Source organism: Giraffa tippelskirchi, chromosome 14 (genome assembly GCF_054371585.1).
Source record: "Giraffa tippelskirchi isolate mGirTip1 chromosome 14, T2T-mGirTip1v1.2.pri, whole genome shotgun sequence".
In the NCBI taxonomy this organism is placed as follows: Eukaryota; Metazoa; Chordata; class Mammalia; order Artiodactyla; family Giraffidae; genus Giraffa; species Giraffa tippelskirchi.
In genome coordinates this window covers 69,175,096-69,197,895 of record NC_137288.1, presented here as the reverse complement: position 1 = coordinate 69,197,895, position 22,800 = coordinate 69,175,096, and the positions used below count along the sequence as shown (strand labels likewise).

General features: G+C 50.7%; 1 protein-coding gene across 4 annotated transcripts in view; it reads right to left on the bottom strand.

Annotated features, from left to right (window-relative positions):
- Nucleotides 1-1,800: 1,800 nt before the first annotated feature.
- LOC145534764 (O-acyltransferase like protein-like) overlaps nucleotides 1,801-22,800 on the bottom strand; it is a 61,036-nt gene continuing 40,036 nt past the window's right edge. For 3 of the 4 annotated variants that reach the window (XM_081562998.1, XM_081563000.1, XM_081563001.1), the window contains 8 exons: nucleotides 22,171-22,272; nucleotides 15,685-15,850; nucleotides 13,558-13,637; nucleotides 8,816-8,929; nucleotides 6,988-7,120; nucleotides 4,912-5,092; nucleotides 2,544-2,686; nucleotides 1,801-2,234 (listed from right to left, as the gene is read on the bottom strand). In XM_081562998.1, the coding sequence (XP_081419124.1) occupies nucleotides 2,079-2,234; nucleotides 2,544-2,686; nucleotides 4,912-5,092; nucleotides 6,988-7,120; nucleotides 8,816-8,929; nucleotides 13,558-13,637; nucleotides 15,685-15,850; nucleotides 22,171-22,272 (1,075 nt within the window). In that variant the 3' untranslated portion in view covers nucleotides 1,801-2,078. The remainder of the gene's footprint in view (nucleotides 2,235-2,543; nucleotides 2,687-4,911; nucleotides 5,093-6,987; nucleotides 7,121-8,815; nucleotides 8,930-13,557; nucleotides 13,638-15,684; nucleotides 15,851-22,170; nucleotides 22,273-22,800) is intronic. The other variant, XM_081562999.1, reaches the window with a different exon arrangement.

The window sequence follows — 22,800 nt, the reverse complement described above, 5'->3', positions numbered from 1 at the left end:
GAAAGCTGTTTCCAAGGGCCCCAGGTTCCGGCCTCATAAAGAAGCCCTTGGCGATCGGTGCAGGGTTGGCAGGCGGGGCGTCCCCACGGGGCCGCGCGGGACGCCCGTGTTCTTGTCTTGACGGCCCACCCCGGTGGGACCTCCTGCGAGACCCCGTTAAGTCAGGGGCGCAGGCGCCGGGCCGGACACCAGGGGCGCCGGGGGAACCCGATGGACGGCGCGGGCGCCCCGGAAGCCACCGGGGCCGGTTTCAGGGCAGACGGAACAGACCCGGGGGGCCAGGCTCCCCGCTCGGGTCGGCTCCGCCCGCAGAGCGGACCTCCGGAGCCGGGGCTGGGAGGGCCTGCTGGGGACGGGGAGGCCAGCCGCCGCCGCCACAGGGTGCCGGGCTCGCAGCGCCCACGCCGCGGCAGCCCCCACGCCGCGGCGCTCTCCCTTGCAGGCCTGCTCGAGGGACGGATGCGGGCCTGCCCCGCCAAGGAGCGCCTGGCCACCCCGGGGTGCTACTGAGTCCTTCGACTGTTGAGTACACAGAAGGCGCTGCTACGAGCAACGGTAGACACACGTGAGCAGGGATGAAGTGCAAAGCGTGTCCGTCCCTCGGTCGGCCCGGCTCGTTGCCGCCCGTGGACTGCAGCCCGCCAGGCTCCTCTGTCCGAGGGGTCGGCGGCAGCGCGTGGCGGTTACAGGGGCCCTGGCAGACAGGCCCCGCGCCCAGCACAGCCCCTAACAGAGAAGGAGGAGGCCCCGTATGCGGCGTCTGTCCCCACCCCTCGGCTCGGAACAACAGGCAGGTACCATCCCGCTGTCCCGGAGGCGGCAAGTCCGGAATCGGAATCGAGGTGTGGGCAGGGCCCCGCGCCCTCTGAGGCGCCAGGGAGATGCCTTCCCGCCTCACCCAGTCTCTGCGCTGCCGGCAGCCCCTGGTGCCACTCGGCTTGCCAACGGCCATCCCCCGCTTCTGTCTTCACATCCTCCGTCTACACGCCCAGACTTCCCCTTTGCATAAGGACTCCAATCAAACTGGACGAGGGCCAGCCACGCCCCGACCCCCATGACCTCAGTTTTTAAAATGACGTATTTAAGGTGCGTGTGTGCCTGCTAAGTCGCTTCAGTCGCGTCCAGTTCTTTGCAAACCTATGGACTGTAGCCCACCAGGCTCCACTGTAAAAGGGATTCTCCAGGCATGAATCCTAGAGTCTGTTGCCATGCCCTTCTCCAGGGGATCTTCCCGACCCAGGGATCAAACCCGTGTCTCCTGCATTGGCAGGTGGATTCTTTACCACTGGAGCCACCTGGGAAGTGCCACCTGGGAAGCCTCATACTTAAGGTAGTTAATTTTATTTTATTACTATTATTTTTAAATTTTTGGCCATTCCCTGCAGCGTGTGGGACCGTTGTTCCCAGCCAGGGATGGAACTCACACCCTCTGCATTGGAAGGTGGAGTCTTACCCACTGGACCACTGGGGAAGTCCCTCTCATGATCTCACTTTAACTCAATTACCGGATCTGCAAATAAGGTCACTTGCTAAGGCACCGGGGGTTAGGACTTCCTTTATCTTTCCCAGGGGCCACAATTCAACTCATAGCATATGCCCTCTTATAAAATGAATAATGCTTGAAATGCCTATAACGTCAAACCCATGAATTGGGTACACGGTGGATCATACCACCCAGGATAAACTTATGAGTCTATGAAGGCATCATAGTAACACAAAAACAATTGCGATGTGCAAAGGACGTACTGTGATTTTACCAAGAAAAGTGAGCATTTTAACCTAAAGGTATATGAAATTCACTACATTTGATGCTTTTTAATGATCAGTGATAAAGAAAATACATGTAGACCCAAAAGACCCCAAAAAATCTAGATTTTTTTTTTTTGCTAAGAAGTTGCATTGGGGCCAGTTACCATGCTATAAATACTAAACATATTATCACAGAACACAAATCAACACAAAGAACTTGTCTATCTTAGATATTCACAAAATCTGATTCACACCCTGTTTAAGTAACACAAGCGTTTGTTACATAAATGAAGCCACGCTTGGCTTTGCTCATCGCCTTCCCCAAAGGGTCATCCACTCTCCGGGGTTTTTCTGGAAGCTCTCGGCTCTGCGGGCACTGATTTCAGCAGGCACCACTTCAGTTCCTGACATGGTTTCTCAACGCACAGTGTCAGGACCAGCCCAGCGATGAAGGTCAGCAAACAGTGTCCAGAGAAGAGATAGAACTAGAGAGAAAGAGGGACAGAGTGGACACAGTCTTACTACAAGATTCCGGTTGCGTTTGGACTCTAAAGGGCCCCATCCTGGCTGTATGAAATAGATCTGTAAGACAAACAGCCGCAAACATTAAAAATAAAGAGAAGGAAAGAATGATACTACCCTGTACTGAAGTCCTCCTTCCAATAAAACAAAGGACAATAGGCTTTTGAGAAAAAACAGAAAAGAAGCTTCTAGTGAAGCCAATAGTTTGCACTGTTCCAGGAGAGAACAAAGGGTGATGCTACATCAAGCTGGGGCGCGGGGGGCAGCCTCACCATGTTGACGTCTGTGTAGTGAATTAGCGTCTCCTGAAGCCCGTTGTACAGGATGATGAGAGTGGGGTGCACCAGGTAGCATGCGTAGCTGACGCTGGCCAGGGAGGTCCAGACCCCGCAGGAGAGCAGCCGATTCACCAGACCTGAGGGGACAGGCACCAGTTCCCAGAGCGGTGAGCCCTCCTGTGCCTGGGAATATGCGGTGTCACCGCAGCTCCCTCTGGGTCCTGCCCCTGAGTCTGTGAACCTTCTTCTAAGAAGGTCTTTATTCATTATATATTTTCTGGGTTTTTTTGGCCGTGCAGCCTATGGGATCCTAGTTCTTTGACGAGGTATCAAACTCTCACTGCCTGCATTGGAAGGGCTGAGTCTTAACCCTCAGACCACCAAGGAAGTCCATATTCTTTTTAAGTGTGTACTAAGCTGCTTCAGTCATGTCTGACTCTTTGCTACCCCATGCACTGTAGCCCGCCAGGCTCCTCCGTCCATGGGATACCCAGGCAAGAACACTGGAGTGAAATTTCCTTCTCCCGGGGATCTTCCTGATCCAGGGATTGAACCTGCACCTCTTACATCCTCTGCATTGGCAGGTGGACGCTTCTTTACCAGCGAACCACCTGAGAAATCTAACCAACTATTCTTGACCCACAGGGCTGTCACATTAGACAGGAATCCTGGGATGCTCACCAGCACATCAGAGCTGGCCTGGGCCAGGCCAGGGGGAGTAGCTGTTTATGTTCTGAGACTCTGTCAACAGTTCACAGTCATTGTCATCAATGGAGGTCATATGATCCAAACCCATAAATGCAAATACATCAGTCAGAACACAGCCTGATTCCCCTACAACATTGTTCTCTATAGAAGGGAAAGCTTTTAAAACTGAAATACTGAAGAACAGCTCTCTCATCATTCTGTATGCATGAAAGTGCATGCACACTTTGAACAATCAAACACCTTGAGTGGGGAGAGGGGGCTGCAGGCTGTGTCCTGGGGCCCAGACTCGCTTTCCAGCTGTGTGACCTTCATATTCAGCTTCATCTCCAGGCTCCATTTTCTCGCTGAGAACAGAGATGTTTATAGCCCTACCTGTAGCCGTGTGGCCAGTGCCGCCTGGGGCCACGGGTGAAGTTCTCGGCGGGGCCTGACACGAGCTTGCGCTCAGTAAGCAGGACTCGTTATGTTCACTTTATCAGGTTTTTCCAACCACCTTTGCTAAGGCTAACGGGTTTGGGTTCACAGGCCAAATTTTAAACTCATCCCGATTATTTCCCGGGGGCCCAAACATGTGGTATCTCCACTTGGCTCCAATTCCATCATCTCAGGGTTTCCAGGCAGTTGGGAGGCTCAGAACCTCGGTAGGAGATTCCTGGCAGCCTTTCCTGGTCATTCGCTGACACCTCAAGCCCCTCATGGGCTTCCCTGGCGGCTCAGACAGTAAAGAATCTGCCTGCAATGCGGAGACCCGGGTTTGATCCCAGGGTCGGGAAGATCCCCTGGAGAAGGGAGCAGCAGCCCACTCCATTACTCTTGCCTGGAGAATCCATGGCCAGAGGAGCCTGGTGGGCTACAGTCCACAGGGTCGCAAAGAGTTGGACACGACTGAGCGACTAACAGCAGCACACTAGCAAGTACCTTGTGCCCAACAGAGAGGAAAGGAGGAGAAAGTCAGATGTGAACAGACATTTCTAATCTAGAGAAGGTCCTTTCTTTCCATTTCAGCTCTTTTTCTGGTCGACTCTGAAACGCTGGCTCAACAGAAAGAGTGTCCCCATTATCAAAGGGCTGAGGGGGTGTTGGTAACTCTTTAGTTCACATGATCAAAGGAGGAGACGAGGCTGGGAGTGGGTCCCAGCACTGGGATTTTCTTCCTCATGACGTTACCTTACCTTCTCACTTCCAATTTCTTTGGTCTTTTTTTTAAACAGAGCATTTTCTTTCTTTCTTTCTTTTTTAAAAAATTATTAATTTGTTTGATTTTCTGCACTCAGGATCTTTCGGTTGTGGCATATGAGCTCATAGTTTCAGCATGTGGGATCTAGTTCCCCAACCAGGGATCGAACCCAGGCTCCCTGCGCTGGGAGCGTGGAGTCTTAGCCATGGGACCACAAGGAAGTCCTTATTTTAATTTCTAAACTAGCTTCATTGGAGAGGCTGCTGATTTTTCTTTTAGAACCTGCATCTGTATATAAACCGGTATAAACATCAAAGAATATATGGGTGGGTTTCCCCAAATACGTAGACAAACGGTGTTTTTGAGTCTCTGTCAGTCATTCACTGGTCAATACTAGTCCGCGTACACGTGTTCTCACGTTGTTGCCCTTAACAGACCAACGTGTGAGCCCCACGCAAGCCCCACGCTGCATCCTACCTCCGTAGCCTTCCTGACATGCGAACAGGACCCAGCCCACGGCCGCCGCCCACAGGGTCCGGTGGAGGGCTTGGTAGACAGCAGTGGCACCGGACGAGGAGACGTCATCCACCGTGTAGGCCAGAGCGACCACCAGCAAGAGGGTCGACAGGGAGCACCCCCAGCCCAGCAGAGCCTGCCCCTGGGGGAGAGGAGACGCCCTGCTCACAGCCCATCCTGGCCACGGCGCATGTCATCCCTGTTACACTAGCATTTTGTGTGTTCTCAGTCACTTTCAGTGTCTAAGGGTAAACCTCAGTCAGGGCCCAGACTGGACGGGAACAGAAAGTTCAGCTTGGTGGTAGCGAAGGGTTAGGGTGGGGGCGGGTTGGGGGCCAGCAGGGTGTGTGGGCACACACACGAGGGTGACCTTTGTGGTGGCAGGGGGGCTCTGCACCTTGATTTTGGCGGTTTTTACACAAACCTTCAGACGTGATAAAATTGCACAAAACTGTACACACGCACAAACATGTGCGCATGACACTGGTGGCCCTGAGGCTGATGGATTGTATCAATGTCAGTGTGCGGGTTGGGATCATACCCCATCGTTACAGAGCATCTCACTGGTGCAGAAACGAGGGTCAAGGGTTCACAGGATCTCTACTATTTTTGCAACTTATAGTGAATTTTGAATCATTTTTACAGTTAAAAGAAAAAAGAAAAGGTAATGCTCTAATCACGCCCTGACCACTCCTAACCTCCCACTCTGTTCCACAACCAAACAGGGCTCCTTGATTGGTTCCGCCCCCATAAATGTGAGAGCCCCCGGCACACAGCCCATCCCCGGGCCGTGGCCGTCACTGGGGACGAAGCATGGCGGAAGGAATGGGAGAAAGGAGACATTCCCAGCTCAGAGAGTAGCCCCGTGAGCTAAATTCTATCAGTATTACTCGGGCTCAGTTCAAGACCTAACATTTCACCTTACCTGACCTTTTCAGGGGTTTAAGACTCTTGAGAGTCCCTTGGACTGCAAGGAGATCCAACCAGTCCATCCTAAGGGAGATCAGTCCTGGGTGTTCATTGGAAGGACTGATGCTGAAGCTGAAACTCCAATACTTTGGCCACCTGATGTGAAGAACTGACTCCTTGGGAAAGACCCTGATGCTGGGAAAGGTTGAGGGCAAGAGGAGAAGGGGACGACAGAGGATGAGATGGTTGGATGGCATCACCGACTCCATGGACATGAGTTTGGGTAAACTCCGGGAGTTGGTGATGGACAGGGAGGCCTGGTGTGCTGCAATTCATGGGGTCACAAAGAGTCGAATACAACTGAGCGACTGAACTGAACTGAGGCTAAGGTAGTGCTTAAGACAGACTGCCCTGAGGGTGGATTTGAGATCAGACTAGAGGCAAGAAAACCAGTGAAGAAGTCCAGCTAAGAGATGAGATGGGCTGGAACAAGATGAGGTGGAAAGGCCACGAGAGGACAGTAGCAGAAACAGTCCGAGGCGCTTGGTGGATGACTGGATGAGGAGGGGTGGGCAACAGGCAGGAGGTATCCAAGATGAACCCAGGTTTCTGGTTTGACCTATGACCTTGGATGGTGAGCCAGAATGATCACCCATAGGGAAGAAACCCGATCTGGAAGGTAAAGCGACAGCTTTCTAAATACCTCACGACCTGATTCCCAGACGGAACATTAAATCTGACCAAGAATCTTATTTCTAGAAGCCAAAGAGCTTTTGCTATTTAAAAAAATCCAGCCCACGTCACCATGACCTTCCAGAAGAGGGGCTTGCCCCTGCCATCTCACCGGCTGTGTTTTCCCATGTCAGAGGTTTCTCTGGGTCTGTACAAGGCTCCAATGGTGCTGGGTGCTGGGTCTGGAGCTTTCTTAGGGAAGCTCAGTGGGGAAAGCAGAGAATCAGGCAAGAAGGCAAGTTCCTCTTATTCTCTGCCACCAAGAGCCATTGCTGACACACCACAGCACAGTCAAGTACCCGGGAGTCTGCCTCCTGCCCAGGGCTTTGGAAGAGCCTGGCCAAGGGCAGTCTGACCCCAAGTGACCCTGGTTCCTACAGCGAGGAAGCCGTGTACCTTGGTTTTGAGAATGTTTGTCTGGTGGTTCTGGTCCATGAAAATGCTCAGTAAGAGGCCCACGAGGAACGGCCCATATCGACAGTAGGGCTTCGTGTAGTACTCCAGGAAATACAGTTTGGCTGCCTTTTCACTGAAAAACACAAGGACATAAGGCCAAAGGCTACATTTGATCTGGACATGGATAAAGGAATCTCTCAGACGTTCACTGGGGCAATCAGCAAACGCAAAGACACCGGGAGTACATGAGTTCATTTCTTCAGTAATGATCCGCAGACAGTGCCCTCACGATCCTGCCTTGGGCCACAGCTGGTTTCTGAAATTCCTAAGTCCCTTGGGCCCCTCCAACCTGGGACCCAAGGAAATATGATGACTGCGTTCTTTTTAAATAGTTGTTTCCAGTGGCTAGCATGTCAGGATAGCTCTAAAAATGTGGTTCCTAGAAGTGAACCTCTTCTGAAAGACGTGAACCTTTTCATGGAAGCTCTCACAAAATTGGGTGGCTTGGGCCCCACCCCTGGAGATTCTCATTCAGTTGGTCCAGGGTGGTGCTTGCTGGAAGCATTGGTGAGATGTCAATCCCTCCCCCCCCCCCCGCACCCACAGGTGGCTTTCATTTGCGTCTGGAGTTGAGAACCATGGGGCAAAGCAGGAGCGAGCCTCCTTCTCAGCACCCAGCTATGCACACAGAAGCTGATGACGTGATGGGAAGGGCATGGTGCCTCTCTGGTCTAAAAGCCTGGGGTGTACTCAGTCACTCATCCATTTATCTGTTACACTTGAAATGCATTTTGGGAACTTTTTTTTTTTTATTTTTGGCCATGCTGTGTGGTATGTGGGATCTGAGCTCCCTGACCAGGGATCGAACCCTTGCCCCCTGCAGTGGAAGCATGGAGTCCCAACCACTGGACTGCCAGGGAAGTCCCTTGAGTACTGCTGTGTCACGCACCGTTCTGGGCTATTTTACCCTGGGAGGTCAGTGAAGGCTGCTCGGAGAAGGTGACATAAGTACAGACACCTGTAGGGAGTGAAGGAGCTCACCTTGCCCAGATCTGGATTCTAGAGGAACAGCGTTCTCATGTGAGGGAACAGCAAGTTCGAGGGCCCTGCGGAGGGAGCCTGTTGGGTGTGTGGAGGGAAGGAGGCTGCTGAGACCTGTCCAGAGTCAGCAGGTGGGGGATAGACAGATGACGTCAGACAGGGATTCTGCCCTGAGAACGATGGAAGGATTGAGCAAATGACTGACACCATCCGATTTCCATCTGCATCAGCCTGCTGCACTGAGACAGGTGAGCAGGAAATCTTACCGGTTTTTCCTGTAGAAGCTCAGGATGGTACTGAGGAAGACCTGCTACACATACCCCACTGGAAAGGCAAACCAGCACAGTGGGCAAGGTCCTAGGTTCAGCTCACACCTGTGCCACTTACTAGACAGGTGACCTTGAAGGGGCAACCCCAACTTCGTTAAATTTCTGTCTCTCCATCCCACAATAGAGCTTCCAAGCAGCAGTTCACCACTGGAGGAGATAACGCCATACCGCCACGTGGGGGCACCCCTTTCCTCCCAGAAGCGTTTCAGTGCACAAGAGTGAGCTCCCTGAGTTCAGAGCAGATCCCCAGCGCAAGCTGAAAGAGTCAGAGTTTGGGAAACAAACGCGCGATGAACTTTCCCATCCAGGCCGAACAGTTCCCGCCCAGATTTCCGCAGGAGCCGACGTGCACAGGGCTAAGAGCCTGGCATCCATTCAGCAGCCCTGCCTGGGAGGTCCTGGCCATCCTGAGGGCAGGCGAGGGACAGAGCCCGCAGGCTGGGAACCGCGGTGGTTACCTTGCTTCTGACGGAGCTGCCACCGGAAGGTTATGAGCCAGTGTGAGCAGCGCAGAGGCGGTGCAAGACGCCAGGAGCAGCGTGGCCCCGAGCAGGACGAGGGCCCGCTGACTTCTGCAAAGAAGAGAGGACGCTCACTTTCCTTCTCAATCTGGGGCTACCAAAGGCTTGCTGACTTGGCAACCAGAGGTGCTTCCTGCCAGCCTGCCTTTGAGAGAGGCTGGCGTGGGGCCAAGTGTGCCCAGAGCTGGGCTCGATTAAAAAGCCTGAGTTAGACTTCAGTCTTGACCACTTATTAGCAGCCCAATCCTGGGCAGTGACATCCTTGCCTTTGAATATCTTCATCTTCCTGCTGGAATTTACCGTGACGAGACCGTGCTTGGGAAAGTCCCTTGCCACCCATGAAGCACTAAATGGACTGAAGTAGAGGGGCTTCCCTGGGAGTCCAGTGGGGTCCAGATCCCACATGCTGCTAGGTGCAACAGAGAGAAAAAAAAAGTAATAATAATAATTAAGAAGTGGTGATTGATTCAGGAGAGAGATGACTGGCAGGCACAGGTGAGACACAGCGGAGGGGGACAGAGTAACAGGGGCACCCAGGGATCCTCCCCCCAACCCAAATGCAAATCTGACAAGTATCAGGGCTCAGGTGGCTCATGTGGAGGTAAGAATGAGGGCAGGGGTATGGAACAGGGGAACAAGGAAGGCCAATGCAAGGCACTATCATGGAGGGCAATGCTCAGTTCTTCCAGAATGTTCTGTGGAGCCTTCTGAAATGCACCTCAAAACTGTCCTAAGGGGGTGAAAGAAAGAAGCATTTTCCTACCATGTTCTATGCCTCTTGGGTCAAAGGTGGCCCCACAAAAATTAATTCCTCTGCAATTTGGGACTCTGTACATAGGCAGGAAATGAGGTTTAGGGACACAGGCTCAGAGTGAGACAGTATCTGGTTGTATCTACTGGGAACCAGGAGGGTTAGCACCAGGAGGGTCTGCAGTGGAAGAAATGTCCAACATGGATGCCAGACCAACCAGGCACAACCCTGGCTTTGGCAATCCTAGTCCAGTGTTGCGGAGAAGGCAATGGCACCCCACTCCAGTACTCTTGCCTGGAAAATCCCATGGACGGAGGAGCCTGGTGGGCTGCAGTCCATGGGGTTGCTAAGAGTCGGACACGACTGAGCGACTTAACTTTCACTTTTCACTTTCATGCATTGGAGAAGGAAATGGCAACCCATGGAGAATCCCAGGGACGGCGGAGACTGGTGGGCTGCCGTCTATGGGGTCGCACAGAGTCGGACACGACTGAAGTGACTTAGCAGCAGCAGCAGCAGCAGTCTGCCTTGAATGAGTGTGGGCAGGGGAAACCATGCTGTATATTTACCATGCCTTTTTTTTTTTTTGCCAAACCATGGTAAAGAACCTGTCTGCCAATGCAGGAGATGTGAGTTCGATCCCTGAGTAGGGAAGATCCCCTGGAGAAGGAAATGGCAACCCACACCAGTATTCTTGCCTGGGAAATCCCATGGACAGAGGAGCCTGGTGGGGCTACAGTCTATGGGGTCACGAAACGACACAACTCAGTGACTAAACAACAACCACCACCACCACCACCACCACCACCACCAGGAAGCATGCAGGATCTTAGTTCCCTGAGCGGGGATCAAACCCACGCCACCTGAAGTGGAAGGGGGGGCTCTTAACCACTGGCCACCAGGAAGTTCCAACTCACCATGCCTTTTGCAGACCCTCCAGTTCCATCCTCCTTTAGAATTACTAGAATTCTACACAAATGTGTTCTCTGAGGGGAAAAGCCCTGCCTTTTATACCTCCTTCCATTTAGAGGCTAAACGTGGTGGCACAGTCACAGGCTTGGGTGGTGCCGGTTTCTAGGTGAGGAACTGAGACCCTTCTCCCACGACAGCCCCTCAGAAAGATGCTGACACTGGGGTCTCGGTCACAGGGACACTCAAGCAGGTTCCCACCAGGTCCAGAGTGCAGAGATACTGAGAACTCATTGTCCTTGGTGGGTGGGTGGTAAACCATCCGGTCAGGCCATCCGATAAAAACCCATGTCCGTTCGAATAAATATTTGTCTAACTCCCTGGGGAGCTGGAGCCCAAACCGTGACACCTCTACTCGGGAGTCAGACACATCTCCACTGGCTATCACAGCTGCAAAGACTCTACTAAAAGCTTCCTAGTACAGACTGTTGTGGGCTGGATTGTGTCCCCCAGCCCTGCAAATTCTAACCTCCATGACATCAGAGTGTGGCTCTGTTTGGAGATGGAGTCATTAAAGAGATAAGGTGAAATGAGGCCGGTCGTTGGGGTGCATCTTAATGCAGTGGGACTAGGGTCCTTATAAGAAGAGGAGATTAGGACTCAGATTGCCCAGAGGGGAGACCACGTGGGGACGCACGGCCATCTACAAGCCAAGGAGAGAGGCCACAGAAGAAGCCAACACTTCCTTCACTAAACACCCTAAATGCCAGCAGTGAGGGATCCTGCTGCCAGGGCGCCTCTGAGGGAGCTGGTAGAGGCTTGCCCTTCCTCCTTGGCCAAGGCTCCAGGGTTGGCCGAGCCACGCACCTGCCCTCCAGGTGCCTGCGGCAGCCCTTGGAGCAGCCACAGCCCATCACAGGGCATGTGCTGGTTCCCATGGGTACGACCTCGCTGTCTCCTCCAGCCCTGAGGTGAAGTGCGTCATCTCCATCTCACAGATGTGGAAAATGACAAGAGTCCAGCAGCTCCTGCTGAGCCCCCAGCTTTGAACCCACATCTTCTGACTCAAACTCTATACCAGCAATCCACCTCTGTGCCTAGTGGAAGCGTGGAACATTTATTTTTTAAGTAATCAGCCAAAATCTCTTATATTTGCAGTTAGAAAACTTCATGTGCTTCAGATATGCATGTAAAACAATAGATCTGCCTTTTAAAAAATTGTTCAATTCTTAGATTAAATTAAAATTAGGATCATGTTCCTCACCCAAGATGCTTGAGTGTTTGCATAGCGCTGGAGTGGGCAACATCACAGGTCAGCCTGTGATTTAAATGTTCCCTTGCAAAAAGCATTAACAGGTAACCACAAAACAGAGTTAGTCAACACATATTTGGAATTCAGCTCCATGCCCAGTAATCAAAGACTTACAAATTAGATGTGAAAAATGAATGTTTTCTTACATATCTTAAAATAACAAGATCCATATCTTGCTTTTTTAAAATTAATAGTCCATATTGGCAATGGTATAATTAGATGACCAGAGGACTGAATATTGCTGCAATATTTAAGGCAAGCAATTTGTCATTATACTTCAAAATCTCCAAAGACACTCATGCCCTTTGACTCTGAAACTCTTTCTTAAGAATAGGCATTCTAGAAATATCAGAGTTGGAGACAAATGGTAAGTACAAAGATGTTTCTGAGACTGTTATTGATAAAAGCACAAAATTGGAAATAATCCATTTAACACTAGAGGAAGGTATAGGTAAACTGTAGTTCATTCACAAATATGAAATATTATACAGACATTGAAAGTATGTTTATTTAAGGGACTTCCCTGGTGGTCCAGGGGTTAAGAATCCGCCTGCCAATGCAGAGGCATGGGTTCGATCCTTGGTCCGAGAAGATTCCACGTGCCTCGGGACAGCTAAGCGTGCCAGCCACAACTGCTTGGCCTGAGCGCACAGTTACTTTTGTTTGTGCCTAGAGCCCTTGCTCGGAGACAAGAGAAGTCACCAAAATGAGAAGCCTGAGCTCTGCAACTAGAGAAAGCCCATGAAGCAACAAAGATCCAGAACAGCCAAAAATAAACAAAAATATTTTTTTTAAAGTACATTCACTTGAAAAATAAAATAATATAGGAAAATGATTACGTCATTAAACTATTAGAACAAATGTCTAAAGTATATATGCAGAATTCTTTCATGTATAAAAACTATGCAGGCAGGATAAAAGAAATGAAGAATAAACATCAAAATATCGACAGTGAAATCACTCTCCTTAAGTGAGGAAACAGGCCTAAGGTGATTGTTCTTTTTCCCTTTCTTTAGTGTAATGTTTTCCAGTGTTTCTTAAATTGAACATCTATTTGAACAAAAAAGAATAATAAATCTTTTAAAATATGATGTGGATAATCCACAACTTTTACGTTTGCCTGTGAATTATTGAGGCCTTATAGCTTTTCTAAAACTAACAAAATTAAGGTGATAAATATCCAAGGCGGAGAAAAAGGTACACTGATGTGTTACTTGGGGCACTGTAAATTATTTCACTCTTTCTGAAGAGTAATTTCACGATATGTAACAAGCACTGCAAAACTGTTCTTCCCCTTTGGCCTAATAATTCCACCAGGAAACAGGTCCCCAAGGAAATAAATACAGAAGAGCAGAAAGTGGCGTGTTCAAAGACATGTGCTGAGGAGCCATTTATAATCATGAAACACTGGAAACAATCTAAGCGCCCACCACAAAAGATGGTTTATAAACCCTAAACCTGACAAGCCAGCAGGTCACATCCTTATGCAGAAATGTTTATAAGAACAGTGAAGTGGAAAAAAACACTCAAAGATTAGAGGAGAACCCGGAAGAAGTAAACAGTGGTGGAGTCAGGGTCCACACTCTTCTGAAAAGTGAGTTTCTAAATTCTAAATTGTAAGAGCTGCTTTGCCCAGAACTGGGGGCTCTCTAAGAGTTTTAAGAAAGAGGCCAGGTGAGGAGAAACACTTGTTTCAGTTAGACTCACTTTCCCTGGACGAAGACGATCAGCGGGGTGGTGAGGTGGAACTGAAAGTCATTGGCAAGATACCACGTCCAGCCGTTGCACTGGAAAGAGACCAGCAAAGGTCACTCCTCTCCTTCATGCAACCAGTAGCTCACCTCCCGGGACCAGGTGGAGGAACTCAGGGGCGGGTGAGGCGATTTCCACAGGAAGAGAAAGGACTTGAGTTAAAGATATTTCACATACTTCATCTCAACTCTGGAGAAGGAAATGGCACCCCATTCCGATATTCTTGCCTAGAGAATCCCGTGGACAGAGGAGCCTGGTGGGCTGCTGTCCATGAGGTCGCACAGAGTCGGACACGACTGAAGCGACTTAGCGTGCGTGCATGCATTGGAGAGGGAAACGGCACCCCACTCCAGGGTTCTTGCCTGGAGAATCACAGGGACAGAGGAGCCTGGTGGGCAGCGGTCCATGGGGTCGCACAGAGTCGGACACGACTGAAGCGACTTAGCAGCAGCAGCAGCATCTCAACTCACCCTCATAACAATTGCAGGGGAGTAGGTATTATTATTACCATTTTACACAGTGGAAATTCAGACACGCTTCCTCTCTTGTTTAAGGCAACAATCACAGCTGATCTCCCAGGGCAGCGGTGGGAACTGAATTCCACCGCATGTCAAGGATGTGAGCAGTAATTACCCTCACGGCGCGGTTGGGGTCGGAGGGCCCGTGTTGCTGTCTCTTCCTTGTCCTCCCCTCAACTCCAGGTGGAGAGAATGTGTTCATTTATTTTATTCTATTTTTGATTTGATAGACCGTGCTGGTTGAGAACGGAGATCTGGCTGCAGAGGAGCGTTCACGGGAAACCCCCGAGTTCCCACGCGTGACTGACGTGAGAGCAGCTGGCCAGAGCGGCCTCGTGCCAGGCTGTCTGTGCCTGTGGGGCGTGAGGCGGCCCCTGTGTCTCTGATTCAGGGTGAGACAACTCCTGGGGGCAAGTCTCTCCGGGGCTTCAGAGATGAGAGGTGCCTCGGTCTCCCCTCCCACCCCGTCGGTCCTGAGGAGACCAGCTAATCAGAAGTGACAGCATCACTGGTCCCACCTGTGACCCCAGTCAGTCTGCCCCCAGGAAGGCGGCCTGGCCTCTGCTCCGGGGGCCCCCGTCACGGAGGGTGATGCGGGGTCCCCCTGCAGGCAGTTAGACGGTGACGGACGCCCTGTCGAAGCTGCTGGGCCCTTGTGAGCCAAAGGCAGCCGTCTGGTTGGTCAGCGGTCATGTAGTCACACTCTAGTGATTCTCCTTTTAGCAGTGCTTTCTGCTGCTGTTGCTAAGTCACTTCAGTCATGTCTGACTCTGTGCGACCCCATAGACGGCAGCCCAGCAGGCTCCCCCGTCCCTGGGATTCTCCAGGCAAGAATACTGGAGTGGGTTGCCATTTCCTTCTCCAATGCATGCACACACGCTAAGTCGCTTCAGTCGTGTCCGACTCTGTGCGACCCCATGGACTGCAGCCACCAGGCTCCTCTGTCCACAGGATTCTCTAGGCAAGAACACTGGAGTGGGTTGCCATTTCCTTCTCTGCAGTGCTTTCAGGGCAGGTGCAAAATCACTGACGCGGTTTAATTACAGCTATTTCACTTCCACTGGCTCCAAGCTCTTTAGGAGGAAGCTAGGGCTTCAGGGAAGCCGTGACCCATATACACAGACGTTGTGAGATCTGGCTGGACATGGGATAGCATTCATTACGGGGAGGGTGTGGCGCCTCGTTCCATCTCAATCTCGCTCTCTGGGTGGAGGTGAAGAAGGCGCCCTTCCCGCTGGGGTGACGGGGCCCCAGATGGCACAGCGATGGAGCGGGGGCAGCTGCGTCCAGGACAGGCACCGCGCTGGCCGGCCCCCGGGCCCCCTGCCCTGCTCCCTCTCGGCTTTCCCAGCGCCCACCCCGCCAGGACTGGTGCAGCAACCCCCAGCTCACACCCGAGGCGAGCCTCCCTCCCACAGCCCACCTTCCTACAGCATCGCGATCACTCCCGAGAAGGTGCCAGAAGAAAGGGGATCAGACTCGGGCTGGCCCCGGGAACGCGCGCCAAGCTGAGCGAAGGGAGACGCCGGATCGCCCCTCCGCCCCTTCACCGACTTGAACTCACCGCATCCGGGACCGACAGGAAGTTATTTAGCAACAGCACGTTCGTCCACCAGGCACGCCGGCAGTTCTCCAGGTGAAGCTTGGGCACTTCCCAGACGGGCCCCCAGGGCACCAGGGAGAACGATGCAACCAGCAAGCACAGCGAGTACAGGTGAAGAGGCTGCAGCCTGGCAGGAAAGGCCGGGGAGGAGTGATTCCCCCGGGGCTTCCACTCGGTCCCCTGGGGTGGGGGGTCACATAGCGATGGTCGATAGCGTGCTCAAAAACAGATTGTCCTGGGGGGCGACCACCTCCTCACTCACCCCTCAAACCTTCCGTTCATTCGTGGGTTCAAAGCAGCGTAGCTGCTGCCGATGCAAAAATACTGTTCTTCATGGAGCAGGTCATATGTGTGAGCCACTCTGCTAGGAACTTTCTAACCTGCCCAGTAACTGTGTTGTCAGTTTTACTGATGAGCGAATTAGAGCTCAGAGAAGTTTGAGTCACTTACCCAAGACGGTCCAACCATATGTCAGTACTGAGATCTCACGCTGTTACCTGTTTCTTTAAGGGGCCTCCCTACATGAAAATATCCTTCCTTACCCCCTCTTATCCTCCTTTCCTGCCTCACTTCATTTCCTCCTTCCTTCCCTCACACACCACCTCCTTCCAAGCAGGATCTGCGGCAGCTACAAGATGATGAAGGAGGCACTAGGTGTTCAATAGACGGTAATAATTCCAGCCACATCAGCCATTCAGTTAGCACATTCCAGTGGCCACATTTAAAAAAGTCAACAGTATAATTAGTTTTAATAATATACTTCATTTGGTCAATACATTCAAAATATTGTCATTTCAACAGATAGCCAATATGAAAAACTTGCGCTATTTTACATTCTTTTCTTTCACCGAGTCTTTAGAAGCCTGTGTTTATTGGATGTTTGCAGCCTGTCTCACTGGTCTACTTGTCTCTGGTGAGGGTGGGGGGAGGCGACCTATGGACAACACGGAAGGCATATGCAATGGGGGATGGGGCTTCTGGGTGGCCCCCAGCAGAGCCCTCTTTTTTTAAAGAATATATTTGAAAATCCAGGGCAGTACAAGGGCAGAGAGCCCATGGCCCAGAAGCATCTCTAAACATCTCGGGGGGGGTGTTTCAGGGCCTGGGGTGGGGGGTGACAGATGGAGGGCGGGGCGGCTAGAGGAGCAGCCCCAGCATAGGTGTGGGTCAGCACCCCGCCTCTGGTCTGCACCCCGCCTCTGGTCTGCATCTCACAGAGATGACATCCTTCCTAGAGAGGCATCCGGTGGGCAGGAGGGTGGTGGGTATCTGGAGTAGGGCTGGGATTGCCGATCAAAGTCTGAGGGCAAGAGCGCCGACTCCGCTGGGATGCACCTTCCTGGACCAGCTCAGGCTGCGGCCGCAGAGCCCTCGCTGGGTGCCGGGTCGTGCCCGGTCAGCCGTCTGCGGCCGCAGAGCCCTCGCTGGGTGCCGGGTCATGTCCGGTCAGCCGTCTTTGGCCGCAGAGCCCTCGCTGGGTGCCGGGTCGTGCCCGGTCAGCCGTCTGAGCGCGCTGCTGGGCAGATGCTCCCTCAAGCCTGGGCTCGCGCCCCCCTAGCCTCCGCCCCACCATCTGTCGCCTCCATCTCCCCAGGAGAATCAGTCGGCCCCTAGCTCCCCTCTGAACCGGAGTCCAGGTCAGAGGCCCTCCGGAGGGACCCAGGCAGAGGCGGCATTCCGCCTCGGGCAGGCTTGTGGCCGGGGTGGTGGGAGCTGCTGGGGGGGCCACGCCTGGGGGTTACAGGGGAAAGAACATGAGACACGAGTTCTAGTTTGGTCTAAATTTTTCACACTGAGAAAATCGCATCGCTCCTCGCTTTCCTCTCCTGCGGAAAAGGGGGCTGATGGTTCCTTAGCTTCCTCGAAGGAGAAGGAGGACTCCCGCCTCCTAAGATTTTCTGAGAATCAAGAGCGATCACTAAGAAAACTGAAGTCTTGGAGAACGGACTTACGGTTGCAAGGGGAAAGGTCGGGGGAAGGGACAGTTAGGGAGTTTGAGAAGGACAGGTACACAAGGCTCTATTGAAAATGGATCACCAGGACTTCCCTGGTGGCCCAGAGGTAAGGAATCCGCCTTGCAGTGCAGGGGATGTGAGATCGATCCCTGGTCCGGGAAGATTTCATGTGCCTTAGGACAACTAAGCCCTCAGACCTCACTGTGGGATTAAGACTCGATGCAGCCAAATAAAAACAAATATCAAAAGAAAAATCTTAAAATGGATAACCAACAAGGACCCACTGCATAGCACAGGGAGCTCTGCTCACTGTTATGTGGCAGCCTGGATGGGAGGGAGTTTGGGGGGAGAATGGACACTGTGTATGTACGGCTGAGTCCCTTTGGTGTTCACTGGAAACTGTCACCACATTGTTAATTGGCTATACTCCAATACAAAATAAAAAGTTAAAAAAAACACAACTCTTTGAAACGTGGGACGTGTCATATAAATATACATGCCCTTCAAGTGTTTGTCCAAGCTTGAAGATTTAAAGTCAAAGTGGGTTTGCAAAGACTAAAGCCTGTGATACCAGCCAGTGCCATGGGGGTGTGAGAAGCGGCCTTCTCATACCTGGTGGGGTGGAAGCTCAATTGGAAAACGTTCATTGGTACATTCAATGCACCAAACCATCGATTCCACTTGTAGGAATTTACCCTGCAAACGTGCCCAAACAGTTGCACAAAAATGTACAGACTTCATGTCACTGTCTAATAAGACTGAAAAAAACCTGGAAACTACCTTCATGCCCATTCATGGAGAGCAGTTAAATACATGATGGATGCTCCACCCACACAGCGCCATCCCGGGAACCTTAAAATCAGTGAGGTGAGTCCTTCCATGCAGTGAGACAAAGATGCCAAATGATTAAGTTAAAAAAGCTACGTGAAAAATAATGCAGTATTAAGTATAGTCCTATTCATGGGTGGGGAAAAGAATATATAAATACATGGAAAGTCCCTGCAAGAATTAATTCATAAGAAGCTGTTACCAAAGCTGTCCTGTGGGAGGTGAGACTGGAAGGGGTGCCTTTATTTTTAGTATAGAACTTTCTGCTATAGTTAGACATTATTATCAATAATTTTCTTAACTTAAACTAATGGGTGGGGGCTTTCCAGGTGGTGCAGAGGTAAAGAATCCACTTGCCAATGCAGGAGATGCAGGAGACTCGGGTTCAATCCCTGGGTCGGGAAGATCCCCTGGAGGAGGAAATGGCAACCCGCTCCAGGACTCTTGCCTGGGAAGGTCGATGGACAGAGGGGCCTGGTGGGCTACAGTTCATGGGGTGGCAAAGAGTCGGACATGGCAGAGTGCACACACACACAAACTAATTTTTTAGAAAAAGTGTCATTTCTCTTTTTTAATATTTATTTATTTATTTGGCTGAGTTGAGTCTTCGTTGTGACACGTGGGCTCTAGAGAGAGTGGACTCAGTAGCCCCAAGGCTTGTGGGGTCTTAGTTCCTCGACCAAGGATCGTACCCGGGCCCCCTGCATTTGGAAGGAGGATTCTTAACTACTGGATCACCAGGGAAGTCCTACTAGTAAACTAATTTTTAACTAGTGGCTGCTACTTGGAACAATCGCACAGTTTTAGGGGTCTGGAGCCTCTACCCTCCTTGTCTCCTGTGAGGTATCTATGAGGTTTTACCCCTAGAAGCTGGGCTTTCACATTTTCTGAAACTCGTAGAAGCCCCTACTTGGTCTGCCTCTCCTGCCCTCGCCCCAGTCTGTTCTCTGCCCTGCAGCCGGAGTGATTTTTGCAAAATGTAAATCTGACCATGCCATTCCCCTACAGGAACCCTCAGAAGGCTTCTCCTCTCAGAGTAAAATGGGAAGTCCTTAAGTCTGCCTCCAGCTCTAGAGACTTGGGGGGCCCTCCCCACCCTCACCTCTCTGCCCTCATTCCTCACGTTCTCTCCTAGAGGCTGGCTCCACTCTGGCACCTTTGGGCTCTTTGAGATTCTGCAAATACCTCAACCATGGCTCTCTCCTCAGGACCTTTGCTGTTGGTTCTGCAGTTTGGACCCTTCTTCCCTCAGGGAATTTTCTTTGCTTAGAACATTCCTTTCCTTCCTTCAGAATTCTCGACAAAGGCATTTTCCCTGACCACCTTTCCAGAGGAAGACGCTGTCTTGCTTCCTTCTCTAAATTATCACTTGTAGCTTTCTCATCACTGACCTGTTATAAAAGGATTTGCATATTTCAACTTAGAGTTGCATATTTATTTGTTTACGGTCCATCTCTAGTCACTAGAGTGTAACCCCCCTGCCAGAAAGCATCTGCATGCTTTGTGTGCTTATGTGTGCTTAGTTGCTCAGTCATGTCTGATTGTTTGCAGCCCCATGGACTGTACAGTCCATGGAATTCTCCAGGCCAGAATACTGGAGTGGGTAGCCTTTCCTTTCTCTGGGGATCTTCCCAACCCAGGGATCGAACCCAGGTCTCCTGCATTGCAGGTGGATTCTTTACCAGCTGAGCTACCAGGGCTTCCCTGAATGGTTTATCAACTGCTGCATCCTCAGAGCCTGGGACAGTGCCCGGTACATAATGGGCCCTCAGTAAAGACAGAAAGAGCAAATGATCTTGCACCTACTCTTCTTGGAGTTAAAAGGGCAGGGAATAAATCATATTTGAGAAAGAACAGCAAGCCTTGATGAATGAAAACATCAAAATAGCTAGGAACACAGCTGCCTTCTCACTGGGTTGACCTTGAAGAGGGTGAGTCCAGTCTGCGGGTTGCTAAGGCTTCCCCCATACCACAGCGAAGTTCTGTCCCAGTTCTTGGACTCATTCGCTCTCTTCCTGGCTCCCTCCTGGCACTCTCCCATAGCTCCCCATCTCAAGGATGTCCTCCCCATCCTCCACGTCACTCAAGCTGGAAAGTCTGAGTGTCCTCAGTTGGCGCCCTCTCCATATCCCCACTGCCCACAGCCAGGGCACATCCTGCAACATGTTACCCCTGGGACCCTCGCCAGCACCTTGCCCCGTGAGGCCTCACCACCGCACCCTCCTCCACTCTGAGCTCTCGGCCCCAACGACTGCTTTATCTGCCCAGGAAAACACGTCTGACTCTTCACCCCTCAGCTCTGGGGTTGTTCTTCTGAAGGGTTTCCCAGGCAGCACCCACCAGGCCATTGACTGGATCCCACACCCCAACCCCTAACAACCCGCCTGAGCATTTATCACTGAGAATGCCAGGCCTCAATGCCAGTCCCTCTCCTCGAAAAGAACACAGGGCAAGACTGGCTACTCAACCCAGTGCTCGTCCCCAAAAGATATTGCAAGAAAGAGTATTCTGTCAAGCATTCAGGACGAGGACTAGATTTAATGTTGCTTGGAAGAAACCACAGAGGCAATAAAGTTCTATTTCTTAGCTTAGACTCATTCTTAAACTATTAACCGGGGAAGTGAAAAGGTAAAAATAACAACAGTAATAATGATAGCTTTTATTTATTGAGGGCATACTACCTGTCACGTTTTTCTAGATTCTTTGCCTGCGTTATCTGTTTTGATTCTCTCAAGAGTCCAGTGAAGTGAGAGCTGTTATTCTGCTCATTTTTAAGAGGAGGAAACTCAAGCATGAAAAGATTGAGACACTTAACTCAAGGTCACACAGCTGGTAAGTGACTGAATCAGAATGCAAGCCCAGGCAGACTGGAGTTAGATCTTACACAGTCCATTTGACGGGCCCAGAAGATTGTTCCAACACTCCCCTTGCTATTTTGTGACAGTGCCGTCTAACGAGAGCCATGGACCCTAAGTAACAAGAACTGGGCTCCGGTTTAGCCACAGTCCATGATCGTACAAGTGTGTAAATTTTTAAACGGTGGGTCACACAGGTAGACATTTCTTTTTCTCCCTAAACTTCTCCTGTCTCATTATGTCACTGCCACTCTGCTATCCCAGTGGTTCCATATTCTGTCCCAATATTGTATTCCATTCCCACCCAACCAACCAGGCACTTGTAAAGAATACTAGCATCCTTTCTGCCTTCTTATCGGAACAACTGTCATCCCAAGCTTCTACCACCCCCTTTCTTGATCGTATCGTATTCTATGTTTATCATTATCATTAGTCCTTATTACAGGATCTGATTACTACTAATTTACAGGAGCCATACAAACTCTGTTGAACATAGATTTCATGGGAATCTGACTGTATGTTCATTGAAACCTGATATCCATTAGCTTTAGAAATAAGGATGTTTTTGTTGGTTTAATACAGTTCAAGTCTTATTAGGAAAAATACCATGAGTACTGGTATCTTCCACTGCCAAAGCCATTCAACCAGAAAGAGCAACCACATTTAAACATGGTTTAAATGGAAGAAAGCTATTTTTTTTTTCAGTTTATTTTTTCTTTGAAAAGTCTTTCAAAGGAGGGTTAAAGACTAAAAATAATAAGTGATTACGCAGCAATAAAAAAAATTGAAAGATTATATGAATAACCTACCTTATAAGGCGACTGAAAAAGTATCTGAGTATGACGCTAGGGGTTATTCCTTTGTCTGAATTCTGACGCATCTTTAAAAATGATCTTGCACTTAACCAGCCACTGAGAGGAAGAGAATAGATCACAGGAACGACTGATCAGTGATGCGGTTCGTGGGTTGATTAATTTCGTTGTCTCTCAGGGCGCACTAAATGACTCTGCAGTAACAAAACATCTTTAAGACTAAAAACAGTAACAGCTGTTTCCTTGCTCGTGGTACGTGTCCACGGCCAATCACCTTGAGCTCAGCATCTTCCTCACTACGGGAGCCAGGCTGACGGAGCAGCCTGTGACGAGAACTCTTAGGATTTACTCTCTTAACAACTTTCTTATCTAACAAACATCAGCATTATATTTATCATGTGGTACATTCCATTCCTAGTGCATACTGGTTTTATAACTGGAAGTTTGTACCTTTTGAGTTTCCCATGCTTTTGACATTTATTCTGTTTCTTTTCTTTTCTTTCTTTTTTGTTTTAGGTGTACACGGGATCTGAATTCCCAGGCCAGGGATTGAACCCAGGCTTTCAGCAGTGAACGTGCAGAGTCTTGGCCACTGAACCACCAGGGAATTTCCACCTTTTAACATTT